Source organism: Camelina sativa, chromosome 8 (genome assembly GCF_000633955.1).
Source record: "Camelina sativa cultivar DH55 chromosome 8, Cs, whole genome shotgun sequence".
Taxonomy (NCBI): domain Eukaryota; kingdom Viridiplantae; phylum Streptophyta; class Magnoliopsida; order Brassicales; family Brassicaceae; genus Camelina; species Camelina sativa.
In genome coordinates, this window is record NC_025692.1 from 8,017,172 (window position 1) to 8,036,944 (window position 19,773).

General features: G+C 38.1%; 3 protein-coding genes and 1 pseudogene across 3 annotated transcripts; 1 reads left to right on the plus strand and 3 right to left on the minus strand.

Moving 5' to 3' along the window:
* On the minus strand, positions 2-969 carry LOC104706688. The gene is made up of 2 exons (XM_010422897.2): positions 573-969; positions 2-487 (listed from the first exon to the last, which is right to left on the minus strand). The coding sequence occupies exons 1-2, from the start codon at positions 877-879 to the stop codon at positions 102-104; spliced, it is 693 nt and encodes a 230-aa protein (XP_010421199.1). The 5' UTR covers positions 880-969; the 3' UTR covers positions 2-101.
* Positions 1,539-3,001, minus strand: LOC104706689 (annotated as a pseudogene).
* Positions 3,606-6,793, minus strand: LOC104706690 (BAHD acyltransferase DCR-like). Its single transcript, XM_010422899.2, has 2 exons — positions 6,194-6,793; positions 3,606-4,826 (listed from the first exon to the last, which is right to left on the minus strand). Exons 1-2 carry the CDS (start codon positions 6,647-6,649, stop codon positions 3,885-3,887), a joined length of 1,398 nt encoding a protein of 465 aa, XP_010421201.1. The 5' UTR covers positions 6,650-6,793; the 3' UTR covers positions 3,606-3,884.
* LOC104706691 (protein SRC2 homolog) lies at positions 9,300-10,362 on the plus strand. The gene has a single exon (XM_010422901.2). The coding sequence runs from the start codon at positions 9,431-9,433 to the stop codon at positions 10,256-10,258; it is 828 nt and encodes a 275-aa protein (XP_010421203.1). The 5' UTR covers positions 9,300-9,430; the 3' UTR covers positions 10,259-10,362.

Here is a 19,773-nt window from a genome sequence, read left to right on the forward strand (position 1 = left end):
ATAAAAGACACAAAACAGTACTAAACGAACAACTTCAAAAGTAGATACACTTATACATGTACCATGGGAGTTTTCTAAACCAGACAATGAATACAAACCATTCAATTATCTTTGTTATCATCGGAGAAGTAAATCTCAAAAGACCGAGGAAGAAGCACAGGCAACAAGAAACCAAACAGATTGTAAAACCACATCACCGTGTTAACCGACGCAATGGCTCTTCCTCCGTATACTCTCACCGAACCACCGGGACGCTGAGTATCCGAGAATTCTGCTTTAACCCAATCCAAAAGCGGGTAAAGGCGACGAGTGTTGTAGAAGACAGGTACAAGACTAGCAACTGGAGTTGAAAACTTGTCGGAGAAACCTATAGGTTCTGTGAAAACTTGACCTGAGAGGAGGAATAGATGCGGTGCGACGGCTCCAACGCCGTGAATGTCTCCACGGTATATTCCATCTCCGACGTAGCAGATAGGGAATAGTAGACCTAAGAGAGAGTTTGATTTATTCATAAGGAAAAAAAAAAAAAAACAGTCACAAAACAAAAAAGAAAAAGAAATCAGATGAGTAACCTATGATTGCAGTGCCGAGGAAGTAAGCTCGAAAGAGTTTGCTTTTAGGTGCGAGTCTCTTCTTCTGCTCTGTTTGCTTGCGAGGAAAGGCAAATCTAGCCATGACCACAAACAAGTAGATAGTACACAATATTACAAACGCTATGTCTTCGATTCCGACGAGTCCTTTTGCGGCTAGAAAAATCATGAGGGCGAGAAACACAAGCTGTCTTTTGCGGCTGATGATGAGACCTTGTTTTTGTGGCGGTAGCGGTGGAGAAGGTTTAGAGTCGGTAAGATCATGCTGCTCTCGTATCTCTTCCGACATTGGAGAAGTTTTTTTTTTGAGGTTTCAAGAAGTTGTTTAGAAGCAACGTTGAAAAACAAATGAGAGAGTTTTTTTTTGGTTTGGTGAGGTAAGATAAGAGTATATAGATATGGAGTGGTTGACCTTCTCTGTCTTCTTATCTATTTCTGGGCCTTACAATTTATTAAATATGAGAAAGGGAAAAAAAAATGAAATTGGAGAGATTAGTAATAGGAATCTCCATATCTGTAATGGAAGATTTTATTTGACTCAAATCTCTCCTCTGCTTTATTTACAATTACTGCACATATATCTTCTTCCCTTTCTTGTGTATTACTCTGTGTATAAATTGTATCCTTATACTCAATAACAAATTATCAGTTTCTAAAAGATTATAATTAGTGTTAGGTGTTTTACTTTAAATCTCATGTTTTAGAAGATCTTGCGACCACACTAAAAAAGGGTAAAAACAAATTACAAGACTAATTTTGGAGACAAATAGTAAACACACCCTTCATTGCCAAAATGACAGTAAGCTTCACAATGTGATCCAAAGTGTTCTTGTCTGAAACTGTCCTTATTTAATTGTTTTACTCCCTAAAAATGTTTCTTTACAACAAAAAGGTCACATTTGGGAGACTGAACACATTTCTCATGATACAAATCACAATAAGCAATGTTCACAGTGCTATCTAATCTATTAGACTGCTATCTCCAATGAAGATAGAGATCAAATCATGAGAGACACTCTTGTGCTTCTCCACAAAAAGCTTCAAAAACTTCAACTTCGGACTAGTCAAAACAGTAGAGATCGCAGGGACTTCATCGATCAACCCTTTCGTAACAAGAGCTCTGATAACATTACACCGCGGGAAAATGAACTTCTCCAAACTGAATCCAAGTACAATAGGAGTTGAAGCCACAACTTTTAAAGACCAACCCATCGTCTTCACAAGAAACTCAGTCTTCTTCTTAACCGAATCCGCAGCTAATCCAACGCACTGAGGATGTCGCTTTATGATCATCGCAAACTCATCTTTAGTGAATCCTAGCTCAAGAAAAGTCTCAACTGACTTCAATATCTTCTCCTCTGAAGTACCTACGCATTCAGGGTACCTCTTAACCATCAAGCGTACCTCTTCTTCCGTTAGACCAACACGTTTCAAGGTCTCAAACGTTTGAACTATCTTCTTCTCAGAGTATTTCAACGAGAAAGGCCATTTCTTGAAAACTGCCCAAACTTCATTCACACTAAGTCCTAACTTTTTATAAGCATTCACTTTCTGATCTATAGTCTTATCACTAAGCTCATAGAAAACATACAAAGCATTCACAAACTTAGGACTAGCTGGATCAAACCCTAACTCAACGATCTTCTTAACCGATTTTTCAAATCTTTCTTTCCCACAAACTGGTTTAGCTCTAGAGATCAACAAGTTTAACAACAGTCTCTGAGGCACTCCCATTTCTCTCAAAACCGATACGTTTCGAGTTCGATTCGTTTGCTTGGAAGAACAAGAACAATAAGAAGAAGAAGAAGTGTTGTCTTGATCTTGTAAGATCTCTTTGATATAATCATAGTAATGACTAATCCATTTACCTCCACTCTTCCCCAAGATTTTAGGAACTTTGGAAACAATCTCAGTAAGCTCAGAGCTTGAAGCTCCGTTAAGTTTCAAGAAATGAAGCTTAGCACGAAGAGACTTCTCAGGGTTCTCGACAAGGAAACGTGGGTAAGTAGCAATGATACTCGAGATTTGAGAGTTTGTGAATCCGTAGCTTCTTAGAAGTTTCAGGACTGAATCTGGATTACCTCTTTTATCGAAACTGGCTTTCATTGAGATTGATTCGGCGAGTTTTGTAGTTAACCCTAAGGAATCGATAAGGTAAGAGACTGTGAAAGTCTTCTTTTTTCTTTCATCTTCAAGACTCGGATCTCTGGTTGCGGTGGTGGTGGTAGCAGAAGAAGAGAAGGATTGAGTAAGAGGAACAGCTTTTATCAAAGTGCGCCATTGAGACCTTCTCCCTCGTTGGAGTATTAATGAAAACATATGAGACACCACCAAATGCGAAGTAACGGCTTTCACTCTCGTTCTCTTGCTCTGTTAAGCGACGACAACGGCTGAGGAAAAAATACATAGAAGTTTTGATTTTAGGGTTTATTCAGATTTAATAAAAATCACAAAACAAATTTCACAACTTTTATTTTTGCTGTCAAATTTTTTTTTAACAATTTATTTAATTTTTTTAAAAAAATTAAATTTACGTAGATGTTATCGAAACAATTTTTAATTTGTTTCGTTTTTTTTTAATGGAAACAATTTTTTAATTGAAATCTCCCAAAATCTTACACACTTTGGTTTAGTTAAACCTTAAGATGCAATGTGATCTGTAAATCAGTAGAACCATATTCATCAACAACAATAGATTGACCCTTTTATCGAAAAGACCAGTTTTGCCATTTTTTTATAACTTCCTACAAAATTTAAAGTCATTTCAATGTTCAAAACATAATATAAATAAACAATCCTTTACTTTTTTAAAAACAATTTATTCTTTTTATATATATATAATATAAGTTTCATAGCTGTTATCGAAACAATTTTTAAGTTTTTTAGTTTTTAAATTGAAACAACATAATAATTAAGGAATAAACAATCCTTTACTTTTCTCGTTATTTAAATTTGTAAAATTCATTATGTAATGGCATTGAGAGGATCTATGACTATCAGACTATGTTAAAGACATATTACAAGTTCATAAAGTTGATAACACAAAATCACTTTTAAAACCATGGTCCAAACACTACAACTCCAAAACCAAACACTACAACATAATCATACAAATACCACAACGGCAGCATCCTTGCTGATTATTATCAACACCACAAGCGCAAATTATTACCATACTTCAAAAACCCATAAGGTCTTTTTCTCCTTAATGAAAAAATTAATTAGCTAATTAACCAAAATCTGGAGTTTTTGATTAATTAAACTAATTAACCTTAATAAAACTAACAAAACCACTCAAACAACAAACCCGTTACCATTGCCATTGCCATTACTCAGCTCCTCACTCAATAAAAACTCTTTGCTCTTCTCAAGCTTCTCCATAGCCGAAGCTTCAAGAGTAATCTCCACATCGATACTTATACCACCAGCTTTCCCTTGGTACAAATACATCATCCCATTAAACCGGTTATTCGCCCCGCTCCTAACCGTTTCCGGTTTTCCCCAACCGAAATCAACTTCGTAAACCTTAAACCTCGGCGAGCTCCCCACCGCCACGCAGTTCACTCCGGCGTCTTTGAACTGAAATATCTTCGGCGATTTCTCCCACTCGTCGTTACGCGCGTCTATCGCACTCGCGTCGTGTGCCACGACCGCCTTTTGGATCACCGACGCTCCGAACTCCGGCCCGTGCGCCGCCAGTAGTCCCGCCGCGGTTCCGGTGAAGATCGCCTGGATCAAGTTTCCGAAATATTCCTCCGGCATCGGAGGATCGACACGGCGGCGACAGTCGGCGAAGACGGTGAAGACCGTTATTTCCTCGGGTTTGAGCCCACGCGCTAAGGTGACGTGGCGCCAGATGTGGGAAGTGAGTGACTGGAACGTTGAGAATGGTTTCGAACCGTCGGATGGGGTTACCGAATTGGCTCTTGACTTGATCGTGTGGACAGCAGAGTCCGAGAACCTAAAGATCTTCTCTACCAGCTTCGCCGGTTCCGCCGCGGGAGTGGCCGCGTCGTCGCCGTTGGAGGTTGCGTTGGGGTCCTTTGGAGCAGTGAGGTCGAGCTTCACGCGCGTGTCACGCGCTTTCGCTCGGTCGAGGAAAGGTTGTGTTGAGATGGATTGGGCTCCACGACAGATCTCGGCCCATGAGCTCATGAAGTGCCATGTGGCAGTTCCGTCTAAAACTGCGTGGTTAAAAGCTAGGCCCATCGCAAGTCCATCTTTAAGCTTAGTCACCTGTTTGAACAAAACCAAATAATTTTGTCAAGACATGAGCCAATATGAATCTTTTTAATTATTGAATCGAAGTATATGATTGGTCACTGGACGATAGCTTCGAGACCAGATTAGAGAAAAAAAAAAAACATTGACTATCTCAACGACCACACCTGTTAAGAAAGCTTATACATTGAATGCACATTTAATGCGTAACCTTTTATATTTGGTTGTAATGAAAGTATCGTACATACATATGTAAGTTACGTGTGTATTATACGTATGAATACGTTGTGTTATAAATCTTTCAACAGGAAACATAATAATATGTTTTATCAAGAGTGACATTACGAGTGGTGATGACTATTTCTATAGTTATAGTTATTAACGTGGACCGATCGATGAGAGGAAATTGAATGTGAAAGGTATCTTAGTAGTTGAGATGCATTGGGGATAAATCGACCATCCTGACCATCCATATTTATTTAGGATTCTGATTGATAATGACAATTAAATTCTCCAATGTGTACTAATATATATTACCTTACTTAGTACTTTTATCTATTAAATTATATATTGTACCTAAGTGCATGGCATTGTGATTTTTGTCCCGCAACTCACCAAATTAACAACATCCATATAATGTGGATCATTGAATGTTGTATTTAGTGGTTGTGTCAGTTATTACGATTTTATCTTCTTCTTTTTTTTTTTTTTCATAAAAACAACACAAACAGTCAAAACAAGTCAAAACATTTGAAAAACAGAGCTTCTCAAACCATTACTACAAATAATAATATGTAAAGCTTCACAGAGATGAACATGCACAATTTCACATACACATATTATAGCTACGCTACCTATATACGTGCGTATAGTCATGCATACAATAATCATGTGAAGCTCAAATTTGTTAAGTCGTATAGAGTTTTTCTTTTTTACCACTTAGCAGTATACAATCTATGAATCTATAAAGAAGAGCTAATAAATGTGAATAATTTTCCCTATCTAACTTGTGTGAATCAAAATTAAAGTCAACATTTTTATATACGTGCTATATTACTTTTTTTTTTTTTTTAATCTTGGTGGAAGGATGGGTGCACACTTATGAAGTTATGAGCAATTTTAATTTTGCTTTTCTTTCTAGCTAATTTATCACGTGATATTACTCCTTAAATGTTAATATTTTATTGACAGATGGTTCAATAAATATGTATTAAAAATATTATAGTATCACATAACATGCGTAAAGTTTAAGTAAACATATATAACAACATAGAGATGATTACGTAATTCAGATGCCGAGATCAGTATTAGCAGTCTAGACATCTAGTTTTGATTTCTTTCGTCGCTTAAAAAGATATGCACTAATATTAAAAGAATCATACCTGCACCGAAAGGAGTGGCCTGCTAAGTCCTTCCAAGTTCAAGATCGCATTGTAAGGAACCAAGTCCTTGAACATAGCCGTTCCGTCCTCAGCCGTTAGATCATCGATTGTGACTGTATCAGCATGAGCTACCGAGAACTCTACGCCGTTGATCTCTGTGTCGTCGGCGTCGTACTCAACACGGAAGACTCCTTCGTCGTCCTTGGCCAGCTTACCGGCGAGCTGATAGAAGTCTTCAAGAACCAAACCTAAACCATCTTTGAGCTTCTCCACGACATCGTTTGTGAAAGTGGGTTCCTCAAGATCTAGAAGGTTCTCGAACTTGTAGAGGAGAAACTTCTGGTTGTAGTAGAAAGCAAGGTAAGGAAGATCAAATGTGGTGAGGAGGAATTGTTTCTTCCCTAGTACTGGCTTTGTTGGTTTCACATGTGTTTTGCTCATTATCTTTATCTTCATGGTTGAAAGAAAGATTTTAAGTTAGCCTTGGATCAATTTGTATGTGTGTGTTTTTTTGGTGATGATCACAAGAAAAGTAAGATTTTTTGTTTTCTTTTGGTTTGAGGCTAGAGTGATGAAGAAAGAACTGAAAGGCTGTGTTTTATAGCAAGAGATATGCTGCAGTGTGTAGTTGGGTTAGGCATTTAAGGTTTCATGGAAGTAGTTGTGATTCAATTAATGACTCAATTAAACTCTACTTCCGTAATCTATTTGCATGAAATGTTAAGTTTGAGTCATGTTTTAGATTTAGGGTAGAGGTTGAGAATTGAGATACAAAAGTAATGATGCTACAGGTGTAGGACATTATATAAATGCCGATAAAGATGGTAACAAAAATTCAAACCAAAGCAAACTAATTTAATTGTATAATTATAGATCGTACATGTATTAACAAAAATTCTAGACTTTTAATTATGTCCATGACCTTCACAGATGTTTTATGGACTGCCATTTAGTTAACCTGATTTTAATTGCTTCTTTTGGAAATTTAATTTCGTTACCAAATATTTCATTAAAGTTATAAGAAGATATACCAGATCTGACAACCGTTATCATGTTAACAAATGTGTGGTTTAATTTGGTAATGAAACAAAATTAAAATTTTCAATTTTTAAAAGGATCAGCCTCTATAGTCTATATGAATGTATTTATATTTATATGGAAAAAGAATATACTTTATTGGATTTTCAAGGACTTTACTTGCCATATTTAGTTAGTTGGTAAGTGTAACCATGGAAGTTGGACAGCGACTTCTCCGGCTAATAAACTCTTATGGCTTCTACTGATTGTATGTATTGTAATTGTATGTATCCGATGCAAGAATACGTCGCTTTAGAGAATTCAATAACAGTTGACCCCCCCAAAAAAATATGCAATAACAGCCGACCAATTAAAATTTAATTAGACAATGATAACAATTAACAAGTGTGACGTGTTGTGTCTTACAAAAACAAGGAGTTTAGTAGCCGACACTCGATAGACTGTAACATTGTAAAGTATTTGTTAGTTTGGTTGTGACGATGAGCAAATTAGTACTGTTCAGAAAACCGAACAAGTTTAAAAAGTTGTGTTGGTGTAAATAAATTTATTTAGTTTGCGAAAATTTGATTGATCTTATTGTTGGTTAGAAGATGGACTCATCAAGTTTATTCTGTATTTGGTATCCAGTGGTTTGCTGGTAGAACCATAAGAATTGTTGACGCTACGGACATATCGACAAGAGTTTTGTAGCACAAGAGAAATGATTATGAAGAAGATGTTGCTATTGCATTAGCATTTGGATGATACGGTGAAAGATGACAACGGTTATCTCGTATTCACATGGCATGGACCACCATAGCTGTTTGCCGCTATGTTGCAAAGGCTTGTTGGCCAGTAAATTTCAATAGAAAATTTATTTCAGAATTTGTCATGCTAGTATATATTGTCTAATTCTAATTATATTGTCAATATAACGTCATGTCTAACTCCTTTGTTATAGTACTAGTTACCCCATATAACGTCATGTCTAACTCACCATCATCATCAATGAAGTTGCATAGCAGAACCAATTCGCCTAAGATATTCAACATAAAAATATCGCTACTACTAAGACATTTCGTTTAAGTTTTTTAAATACAAAGAAATATCTTAAAATACTACAGAAATAAAAGTTTTAGTTACAAAAGTATTAATTTGAAAAATACTCTAAAATACCACAAATTTATGTCTATGGAAAATACACAAAGCTAAGCGCTTGCGTTTACACAAAAGTCTTTAACTTTTTTTAAAGAGGCTTGCTCATTGCACCGACGTTTAGGTAACTAAAATTCACGTGTATCTTTAATTTCTAGCTAAAAAAGGTCACTAGATGTTCTTGATTGTATATAGAAATTGAAATTCACAATTACTACCCAGCCAACAATCTACAATACAAAATATTACTACATGTTATCTGATCCACACGAGCGTATGGGTCATTAAAGATGCAGCTGGTCTCTTTAAAGTCGATGGAAAATAATACAAATAGATGGGGGACACTTGCTGCGAAGAAAGACAGAAGGAGGAACCAATGATAGAAGTCCCCATCTCTTACGATAACTTTTTGATTTAGATAAATAAATTGAAGAATACATTTTCGCCTGGAATTTACCCATACGATTAATGGCTTAATAAAAAAAAACAGTTCGATTGGGTAAAATGATTGTGTAACCGTTGAAACCAAGTTCCTCACAATGAAGAGTTCAGATTTTTTAAGTGAAGAGTGAAGACTTCACATGGTTCTGAAATGATGTTGGCGTTATTAGCACCAGCTCTATCAGTAAATTTGTACTAAACCTCACAAGAGAATTGGTGGTTCATGTCTCTGAAATAGCCCATTTCGAATGTATGGCCCGATACTTTTAATGTTGGCCGGCAATAATATTGTATACGCGTAGTAGACAATAGATTGAACGTGTTGGCTTATATCTTCCCGGCTAAAATATTTTTCTCATAAGCATATTTCTAGACAACTAATCTTTTTGCATTCTGTTAAGTCAATATACAAATTAGTTAAAAAAATGTATATACTAAAGCACTTGCATGTTTATGTTATTTTTTTCGTGCAAAATAGTGGGGACAAAAACGTAAAACAACGAAGAAAATGGTCCGAAGGTTCTTGATATATCGTCAAAATATCAATGGTCCTAAACACATATTATTGGTCTCCAAGTGTTATCTTTTGGTTCGAGCAAAGTTCCAATCTCACCATTTAGAAAAATGTCGTCCCGTGGCCAAGAAGTGGAGGTGACGATCTCGTCGGCGAGAGATACCAAGAACGTGAACTGGCGCAACGGACCAAACAAGCCATACGCCGTTGTATGGATCGATCCGAAATACAAATCCTCCACAAGAGTCGATGAAGATGGCGACACGTGTCCAACGTGGAACGAGACATTTGTCATCCCTTTGCCTCCGCACGAAGACGATTACGACAAGGTCTACATCGACATCGTGCACGCAGGACGTGAAGAGAACACAAAGCCTCTCATCGGCTCCGCTCATCTCAGCCTCCGTGATGTCATTGGTTTGGACGTCCCCGTCGTGAAAACCCTCGAGCTCAAACGTCCATCTGGCCGACCTCACGGCAAACTCGACGTCACAGTCACCGTTAGAGAGCCTCCGTATCATCCGGCTCCAGGATCTTACCACGCGCCGCCTTACGGTCATACTCACGCGCCGCCTCCACCTTACAGTGACCCATACGCGCCGCCACCACCTTACGGTCATACTCACGCGCCGCCACAAACTGGTTACAGTGAGCCATACCCGCCGCCGCCACCTGTTTACGGTGAGTCGTATGCGCCTGGGACGTATGGAAACGCTGCGTACGGACAGTCGGGGTATGGAAACGCGCCGGAGAAGGGGAGCAAGTTCGGTGGGATGGGGACGGGACTGGCGGTTGGTGCGGTGGCCGGAGTTTTGGGTGGGGTTGCGTTAGCGGAGGGACTGGAGGCTGTGGAAGACAACATAGCTGAAAAGGCAGCGGAGAAGGTGGAGAATGATCTGGATTCCGGAGAAGACGATTATGATGACGGAGACTTTTAATACTATCATGATCGTAATGTAATCTTTAATGATAAATAAAGTCCTTAATGTACTTTGTTACAAAAACAAATAAAAATGGGCTAATAACTTCAATTGAAGGATTATCACAAGTGTTGTAGCTAGAAAAAATGTGGCGACAATTCTTATTCTTTTTGGCTCTGAAGGATCCAGAATGCTCGGTAGACCTAGGCAGGGTTGATGATTCGATCTCTTGGGGTTGTTAAAAAGATATCCCAAAGATATGATAGCTAGAGTGCCTACAGCCACAATGAAAATATTAATGTTCTAGTCGTGGAATTAATTGATCTCAAGAACACACACAACCACGGATTAGAACTCCGGCCCATTAAGAATTGTACCTTCAGCCAATGAATGGGGGCCGAAGACTAACCCAACTAAGCCCATTCACCTAAATTTATCGTAGATTTACAAATTTTTAGAATAACGAACAAGAACATCGACCCAACTCTCAGTGTCTCACAGCAAACCGAATCGTCATATATTGGCAATTTGGCATGGCGCCCCATTAGATATGTCTGAGAAAGAGAACGACCACCACTTACTTATTAAGTTTATGGCGGATAATAATAATTCACATAGTACCATCGTCTTGGCAAGCTTTTGGAAGATTAAGTTTTTAGATATAACAAAGAAAATTCTTTTGGTTTCCCTACAAAAAAAGATTTGGTTTCCATATATGAAAAAGATTAAGTTTTCATATAACAAAAAAAATTCCTTTGGTTTCCATATAAAAAAGATTTTTTAAATATATGTATATATACTAGTTTTTTTCTTCATTTTAATTTTATGATATATTTATTTTCAATCGTTGTACACCATTTTGTTGAAACCTCCAAAGGAATCTAATGTGATGGAAATACGCAAAACAGAACCACGTGAATTGAGAAACCTACAAAATAGAAGGGATCACCGTCCACTAGCTGAATGTCAAGACATATTAACAGTAATATTTGAATGTAAGTACCATATACAATCCTAAATCTGTTTCGATACATAGAGTTACAATTTGAAAGATTTAATATTATATGTTGTCCATGATATCAGTCAAATTAGGTATGAATTAATATTATGCGGTTGATGAGAGCATATATATATATATATATATATATATATATATATATATATATATATATCATGAGTCTATTGGACGGTTTAATGTTTTTTAATTTTGAAGAAAAATTGAAAGGATCTGAAAATTCTAACTTTTCTTGATATTTTATAGTGTGGGCAAAAAAACCGAAATCCGAAAAATCGAACTGAACCAAACTGAAATAAATGGTTTGATTTGGTTATGGTTAAGTCTAAACATCCGTTTTTTTTAATTTTAATTAACCATTTGGTTTAGGTTTGGTCTGGTTAAAAACCGTAAAACCGAATAGTTTTTTTTGTTTTTTATAAAAATTTTAGATAATTAGATATAATTAGTTTTTTCAACTTATAAATTTATATTGTATAACAATATTAGTAATTTTTTTCTTTATTGGGCTTATAATTATTGATCTCCAAGTTTTTTTTTGGTTTTTTTTTTCTGGTTTTCTTTTTCAATAGCCTTTACTTTTAAAAGTTTAAATTTCAATTAAGTATTTGGGTTTACAAAACTATATTTGGATTTTATTTTTTTGAATTATGTTTAGATTTTACTTTTATGCTTATTTTTTAGTTATGTATCAACTATCTATTTTTTAAAGTATGGAATAACCGTTAAAAACCGAGACCAAATCAAAACCAAACCAAACCGTTATATGTATGGTTTTTATATAGTTTCATATTGATAAAACCGAAAAACCGTAAACCAAAAAAACCGAACCATAACCAAACCGAATTACATATAGTTTCTATATGGTTCAATTTTTATTAAACCAAAAAAACCATAAACCGAAACACCAAACAGAAACAAAACCGAAAAACCGAACGCCCACCCTTGAGTCTCTCTTCTTTGCTAGAGTTTCCTTTCGACACGAGGATTTTCATGGAATATAATTGGTGTTGTTCTGACAAAAAAGAAGTTTTAAACATTTAATTGTACCAAGGTTAAGTCAACATCGAGCTGATCGTAACTCTTAGAGCAATTTCATATACAACCATTTGGGTGTAAAAATATTAAATAATGATATTTTTGTTTTAATTTAATTATTTAATTATTTTTTTACCCGACCAATCAAATTATTAAATAATAATATATGTAGATTTAGTGTCTTGATTACTCTCGTTAGAGACACTCTTTTTTATCTTTCTAACTTTTTTTTTCATTTTTTTAATTTTTATTTTACAGACCCTATGTAAAATATGTCCGATAGACATACCTTTACTAATTTTTATGAGTGTCGTAAAAATAAATTAACAATAAATTTGTCCCTTAGTAAGACACTACTATGTACAATGGTTTACTTTCAACACCCTACTTTATACTCCAGATCATCATTTCTTTCTTCATTCAACACCTTCTTAATTTTTACACTCTACAATAGTTCTATTTAATAAAAAAATTCAACACCATACCCCATAACTTTTATCTCATATTTTTATTTTCTTTAATATATTCTTTTTGTTTTATGCTTACATATTAGTAAAAATTATTGTTGAGATCAATTTCACAATAAATAAGATATTTAAAGATATAAACAAGAATAGGTTAGATAATAACTTAAAAAGTTATAATGAAAATAACATTTTTTTTTATGTCCAAATGAAATGAATAAATCTCTTTTTATAGAGTAAAAAATATGAATTATTTTGATATAAAAATTATGAATTAATAAAGTTGTTTGTTATATAATAATTTATCTTAAATAAAAAGGATGAGATAAAAAAATTTAAAACTCTTTCATACACCAATCAAATAAAACTACTATCACACTTTTGACAATTTATTTTTTAGCAAAAAAGGAAAAAAAAACCACTTCAACATTGAACCTAGGCTCAGTGACACGTGTCCAAATGGTCTCCAATTCTCTTTTATCAACATGTGATTAATCCACCTCAGTTTTTTTTTCTTTTTCAAGAAGACCATTGGAGTCATTCAACAGTATTGTAAGACTATGTACATTGGTTTAAGTTTTCAACACCTTACTTTTTACTCCACATCATTATTTTTTCTTCCACCTCATCTTCTCTTTCTTCCACATAATAATTCAACACCTTACCCTACTCATTTTATTTTATATTTTATCTTCTTTTATGTTTTTGTTTTTGATTAATTAATAATATTTACTGATTAAAATTAAACAATAGTTTATTAAAGGATAATTAGAAGAATTATAGTAAAATAATAGATTTTTTTATTGTCCAAATTAAATGAAACAAGTCTCTATTTAAAAAAAACACGATGACGAAGGCAACAACGGATCTAGGGTTTTGAATGGTTTCGATTGAATCTTGCTCGGGGTTTGTTTGGTTTCTTACTGCGGTTTGGTCTCAGAGATTCTCTCTGGATTCTTTGTTTGATTGGACTATCAGAAAAAGTTTTGATGGTTTCCTTAAGGACGATTCAATATCGAATCTTGGATATGGTTTCCTTTCGGGATTTTAGGTTTTTCTGGATAAGTAGCATCCGGATTGGGAGATTCGATCAGAGCTGTTGGGGATTACGTTCGTGGCATCTCAGATTTCTCTCTATTGGAGATTCCCTTGGATTTCCTTCCCTTTAGCTTCAGAGGTTCGTTCCCTTTGTTCTTGGTTTGATTGGTATCTCAGTAAGAGATTCAATGATCTTTTTAAGGAAGTTTCAATATCGAATCTTGCACATGATTTCTTTTTGGAATATTGGATCTCTTTAGTCAAGTGGATTCCAGAATGGGAAATCCGATCAGTTTTATTAGGACTTACGATTGTGGTATCTCGGATTCTTCTGCACTTGAGATTCGAATGTTTGGTACGGCTTCATAGTCCCGATGATTGCGGTTGTATGATTCGATATGGAGCCATGTCATATTTTCGCGTCAGATCAGTGAGGATTGCCTTTCAATGGCAAAGAATTGAGATTTGGTTTCCGGTTTTTGCAGATGAGGTAATAATGCAGGATCCTCTATTGGTGGTTGCGTATCAAGAGATTATCAATCATCATTACTCTGCCTATTCACTGGGATCTCTAGGACGAAGACATTGGAAAGGTTGGGTGTATAAAGAGGAACTCTTAGCAGTAAGCAGTCCTCATCACAACAACTTCGATCTCGAGTTCTCAACACTTGGTTTTCTCTTTTGCTTATCTTTGTGGTGTGTGAGGTTTTATTTGGTACTTTCAATCATGTCTCAGAGCGATCTTTTGGGAAAGAGTGTTACGGGAAAGAAGGAAGAGGGGATGGTTCCTAAAAGGAGAATCAAGATCCCATACTTTGACAACTCAGCTCTGATAGCGGGTTACTCGAAGACGGTTGTAGGGCGCTGTATGAATCCTCGGATGCAAGAAATGAAATCTCTCTTGTTCATGCTTCCCAGAATTTGGCATTTGGAAGGGAAGGTTGTGGGAGCTGATTTGGGTCTTGGCAAGTTCCAGTTTGATTTCGAAAATGAGGACGACATCACAGAGGTCCTCCAGATGGCTCCTTTTCACTTTGATCGCTGGATGGTGTCAATGGTTCGTTGGAGTCCAACGGTGGATCCAGCTTACCCCTCGGATCTTACTTTCTGGATCAGGGTTTGGGGTGTTCCCTTTCAGTTCTGGGCCGAACCAACCTTCCGCAGTATCGGCTCAGAGCTTGGTCGAGTAGAGGCGGTAGATATTGATGGTGGAAGGGTGAAAGTTACTGTGGATGGTTTCAAACCTTTGTGTTTTGAAACGGTGATTGAGTTCTATAATGGCGAGGAGACCATTGTCACCCTCCGGTTTGAGCGACTTCATGGCTTCTGCAAGAAGTGTTTTAGTCTCTGCCATGATGTGGACCACTTTCCTCTATGGGTCACTTCTAAGATCACCCCTGGGTTACATATTCCTATGGAGGAAGATACGGTGCGGTCATTACAAAGCTACAAAGGAGCGGTTACAACCGACAGAAACAAAGGGAAAGGTAAAGGAAAGGAAGTGGAGGGTAAAGGGAAGGCACATTCCAATGCCAAGCACCAGCCACTCAAAGGGAAACATGACTCAGGGATAAAGATTCGGTCGGAGGGAAAGGTGGGTGAATCTTCAAAACCTCGGTGGTTCACCAACTATGCACAATTTAATGACCACCGCCACATGGCTAAGGTTGCTGCGACTGCTGCCTCTTCTTCCGGAGCAGCTCTGGCTGAAGACCTGGGACAGGGACAAATCCCAACTACTGAAGATCAAGGGGCGGTGTAATCTGTGGTGATTGGAGTTCCACCGTTAAAAAGGGTTCGGAGACCTCTCTTTTAGGATGCGGGTCTGACCACCGGTTCTGATCAAGGAGAGGGGAGGACCTCTGCTATGGATGTGAACTTACCAGGTACTGGTCTTGCTGATCAGAATGACGGTTTGCCAGGTACAAGGTATCTTGTCTCAGATGCTATGCAGACTGACTCAGCGGGAGAAAACCTTGGTAATGCCCTTGCGATGTATAACTTGACAGGTTCAGCGATGGTTCGAGAGGATCAGGCTGTAACAGGGGATGATACGGAGGATCCTGCTGAGCAGCTGATAACTCAGGTCGGGCTCGATGATCCAGATTCAGAGATACTTGTTGCTGATCAAAAGGGGGATGAAGGAGCGGATGTCTCTTTAGAGGAACCAGCCGTGGATCAGTCGGTTCCTGCAGTTTCTGGAAGAGACGACATTGCTGCAGAGGAGGATATCACTGATATGAATGTTGATGCAAATGCTGAATCTGTCGTTGCACCACCGGTTGATAAGGTTCGAAAGGCAAAACCCCCATTGGCTCTTAAAGGAATTGCTTCTAAGAAACTGAATGTATACCTGCGTACAACACCAAGAAAACGCCCTGCTCCTAAAGCTAATGACTTAGCTGGGGAAGACACAAACCCGAGGAACCAGGATCAGGAGAAGGGGACAACTGGTGGGTCAAAGCCACCCAAACCAATGCTGGATAAATGAATATTTTAAGTTAGAACTGCCAAGGGCTTGGAAAGAAGGCAACTATTGGGNCATATTCCTATGGAGGAAGATACGGTGCGGTCATTACAAAGCTACAAAGGAGCGGTTACAACCGACAGAAACAAAGGGAAAGGTAAAGGAAAGGAAGTGGAGGGTAAAGGGAAGGCACATTCCAATGCCAAGCACCAGCCACTCAAAGGGAAACATGACTCAGGGATAAAGATTCGGTCGGAGGGAAAGGTGGGTGAATCTTCAAAACCTCGGTGGTTCACCAACTATGCACAATTTAATGACCACCGCCACATGGCTAAGGTTGCTGCGACTGCTGCCTCTTCTTCCGGAGCAGCTCTGGCTGAAGACCTGGGACAGGGACAAATCCCAACTACTGAAGATCAAGGGGCGGTGTAATCTGTGGTGATTGGAGTTCCACCGTTAAAAAGGGTTCGGAGACCTCTCTTTTAGGATGCGGGTCTGACCACCGGTTCTGATCAAGGAGAGGGGAGGACCTCTGCTATGGATGTGAACTTACCAGGTACTGGTCTTGCTGATCAGAATGACGGTTTGCCAGGTACAAGGTATCTTGTCTCAGATGCTATGCAGACTGACTCAGCGGGAGAAAACCTTGGTAATGCCCTTGCGATGTATAACTTGACAGGTTCAGCGATGGTTCGAGAGGATCAGGCTGTAACAGGGGATGATACGGAGGATCCTGCTGAGCAGCTGATAACTCAGGTCGGGCTCGATGATCCAGATTCAGAGATACTTGTTGCTGATCAAAAGGGGGATGAAGGAGCGGATGTCTCTTTAGAGGAACCAGCCGTGGATCAGTCGGTTCCTGCAGTTTCTGGAAGAGACGACATTGCTGCAGAGGAGGATATCACTGATATGAATGTTGATGCAAATGCTGAATCTGTCGTTGCACCACCGGTTGATAAGGTTCGAAAGGCAAAACCCCCATTGGCTCTTAAAGGAATTGCTTCTAAGAAACTGAATGTATACCTGCGTACAACACCAAGAAAACGCCCTGCTCCTAAAGCTAATGACTTAGCTGGGGAAGACACAAACCCGAGGAACCAGGATCAGGAGAAGGGGACAACTGGTGGGTCAAAGCCACCCAAACCAATGCTGGATAAATGAATATTTTAAGTTAGAACTGCCAAGGGCTTGGAAAGAAGGCAACTATTGGGTATCTCAGGGATTTGTGGGGGAAGCATAGGCCTGATTTTTTATTTTTATCTGAAACTAGACAGCCTTTATCTCATATGGAATCTTTTGGTGGTCATTTTGGTTATTCAACCTTAAAAACGGTTGATCCTATTGGTTGTAGTGGCGGTTTAGCCTTATTTTATAATAATGATTATGATGTTTTGGTTATATATGCATCTAATAGATTGATTGATGTGGAACTTACTTACAAAGGACCAACACTCTTTTTTACTTTTGTTTATGGTAATCCGGTTCCAGCAAACCGAGATTTAGTGTGGGAACGTTTAACGCGAATTGGTTTATCTAGAAATTCTCCCTGGTTTCTTATAGGAGATTTCAATGAATTAAAAGGCAATCATGAAAAGCGTGGAGGTAAACTCCGACATGCATCCTCCTTTGTTGGTTTTAATACAATGATTAGACATTGTGGTCTACTAGAGTTTCCTACGGTTGAGGATAGCCTATCTTGGCGTGGTTGGCAAGATAAGAAGCCAATCCGTTGTCGCCTAGATCGCGCCTTGGCCAATGAAAAGTTACATGACTTTTCTAGTAATGCCTTTATGGAATATTTACCGATGGTAGCTTCAGATCATAAACCGGTTTTAGCACTCCTTGAGGATAAAATCCGGAGAGGGAGAAGCCTTTTTCTTTTTGACCGACGGTGGCTTGATAAAGAGGGTTTATTTGGTGCCATTTCAGAAGGCTGGAATTCTGAGGTAGCGGTTCCAACGGGCAATTTTATGGAAAAGATCATTAAATGCCGTCAAGCAATTTCCCAGTGGCGGAAAGCACAGGTCCCTTATGGTCGGGAAACGATTGAGGATTTAAAAAACCAGTTGGCGACGCCCAGGCATATGATTCGGTCTCTGTCGAGACCATTTCAGAACTAACTTGGAAACTTCGTGAGGCTTATCGGGACGAAACAATTTATTGGTATCAGAAGAGTAGGAGCCGTTGGATGCGCTTTGAGGATCAAAATACTAGTTATTTTCATGCCCAGACAAAACAAAGACGTTCTAAGAATCGCATTGTGGGTCTTCATGATGAAACTGGAAAATGGGTTACAGAGGAGACAAAAGTTCAGGGCATAGCTGCCTCTTATTTCCAGGAACTTTTCACCTCCTCTGACCCTTCGTATTTCGAGGAAACAATGGATGAAGTGTGTTCGTCTATCACGAGGGAAATTAATGATTTCTTGACACGATCAGTCACAGAACAAGAAATCAAATAGGCTTTGTTTATGATGCAACCTGATAAAGCTCCAGGACCGGATGGCATGACGGCTCTGTTCTATCAGCGTGCATGGGATATGGTTAGATCTGATCTAACGTTATTGGTAAATTCTTTTTTTTCAGGATGGTATTTTTGGCAAAAGACTAAATATGAAAAATATTTGTCTTATCCCCAAAGTGGATAAGCCGACTCGGATGACTGAATGGAGGCCCATCAGTCTTTGCAATGTTGGATACAAGATTATTTCAAAGATATTATGTCAGCGTTTGCGTTCTTTTTTTCCGGCATTGATCTCTGAGACACAATTGGATTTTGTGGAGGGGCGTTTGATTACATATAATATTTTGATTGCTCAAGAGATGTTTCATGGTCTCCGTACCAACTCTTCTTGTAAGGGTAAGTTCATGGCCATTAAAACAGACATGAGTAAGGCATATGATCAGATTGAATGGTCTTTTGTTGAGCATTTACTGAGGAAATTTGGTTTTTGTGAAAATGGATTTCTTGGGTTATGTGGTGTATGACATCGGTTCAATATAAAGTCTTAATAAATGGTCAACCACAGGGGTCCATAATCCCTTCTAGAGGGCTTAGGCAAGGCGACCCCTTGTCGCCATACCTCTTTATTCTTTGCACTGAGGTTCTCATTGCCAATCTCCGCAAGGCGGAGCGGTCCAAGCTTATCACGGGTATTAAGGTGTTGACTGCTTGTCCCGCGGTCTCTCACATGTTATTTGCAGACGATAGTCTTTTTTTTCTGTCGCGCTACGAAAGAGCAGTGTGAGGATGTTCTAGGGATCCTTCGACAGTATGAGCGGGTTTCTGGACAGCAAATAAACTTCCAGAAATCTTTGGTTCAATTTGGGCACACAGTTGATGTGAACTTACAAGAGGAACTACAAGGCGTACTGGGAATCACCAATTTGGGGGGGGGGGGGATATGAGTTCTTATTTGGGCATTCCTGAGAGTCTAGGAGGTTCAAAAACAAAGGTTTTTTCCTTTGTTCAGGATCGTTTGCAAAAACGGACAGGTGGTTGGCCTGCCCGG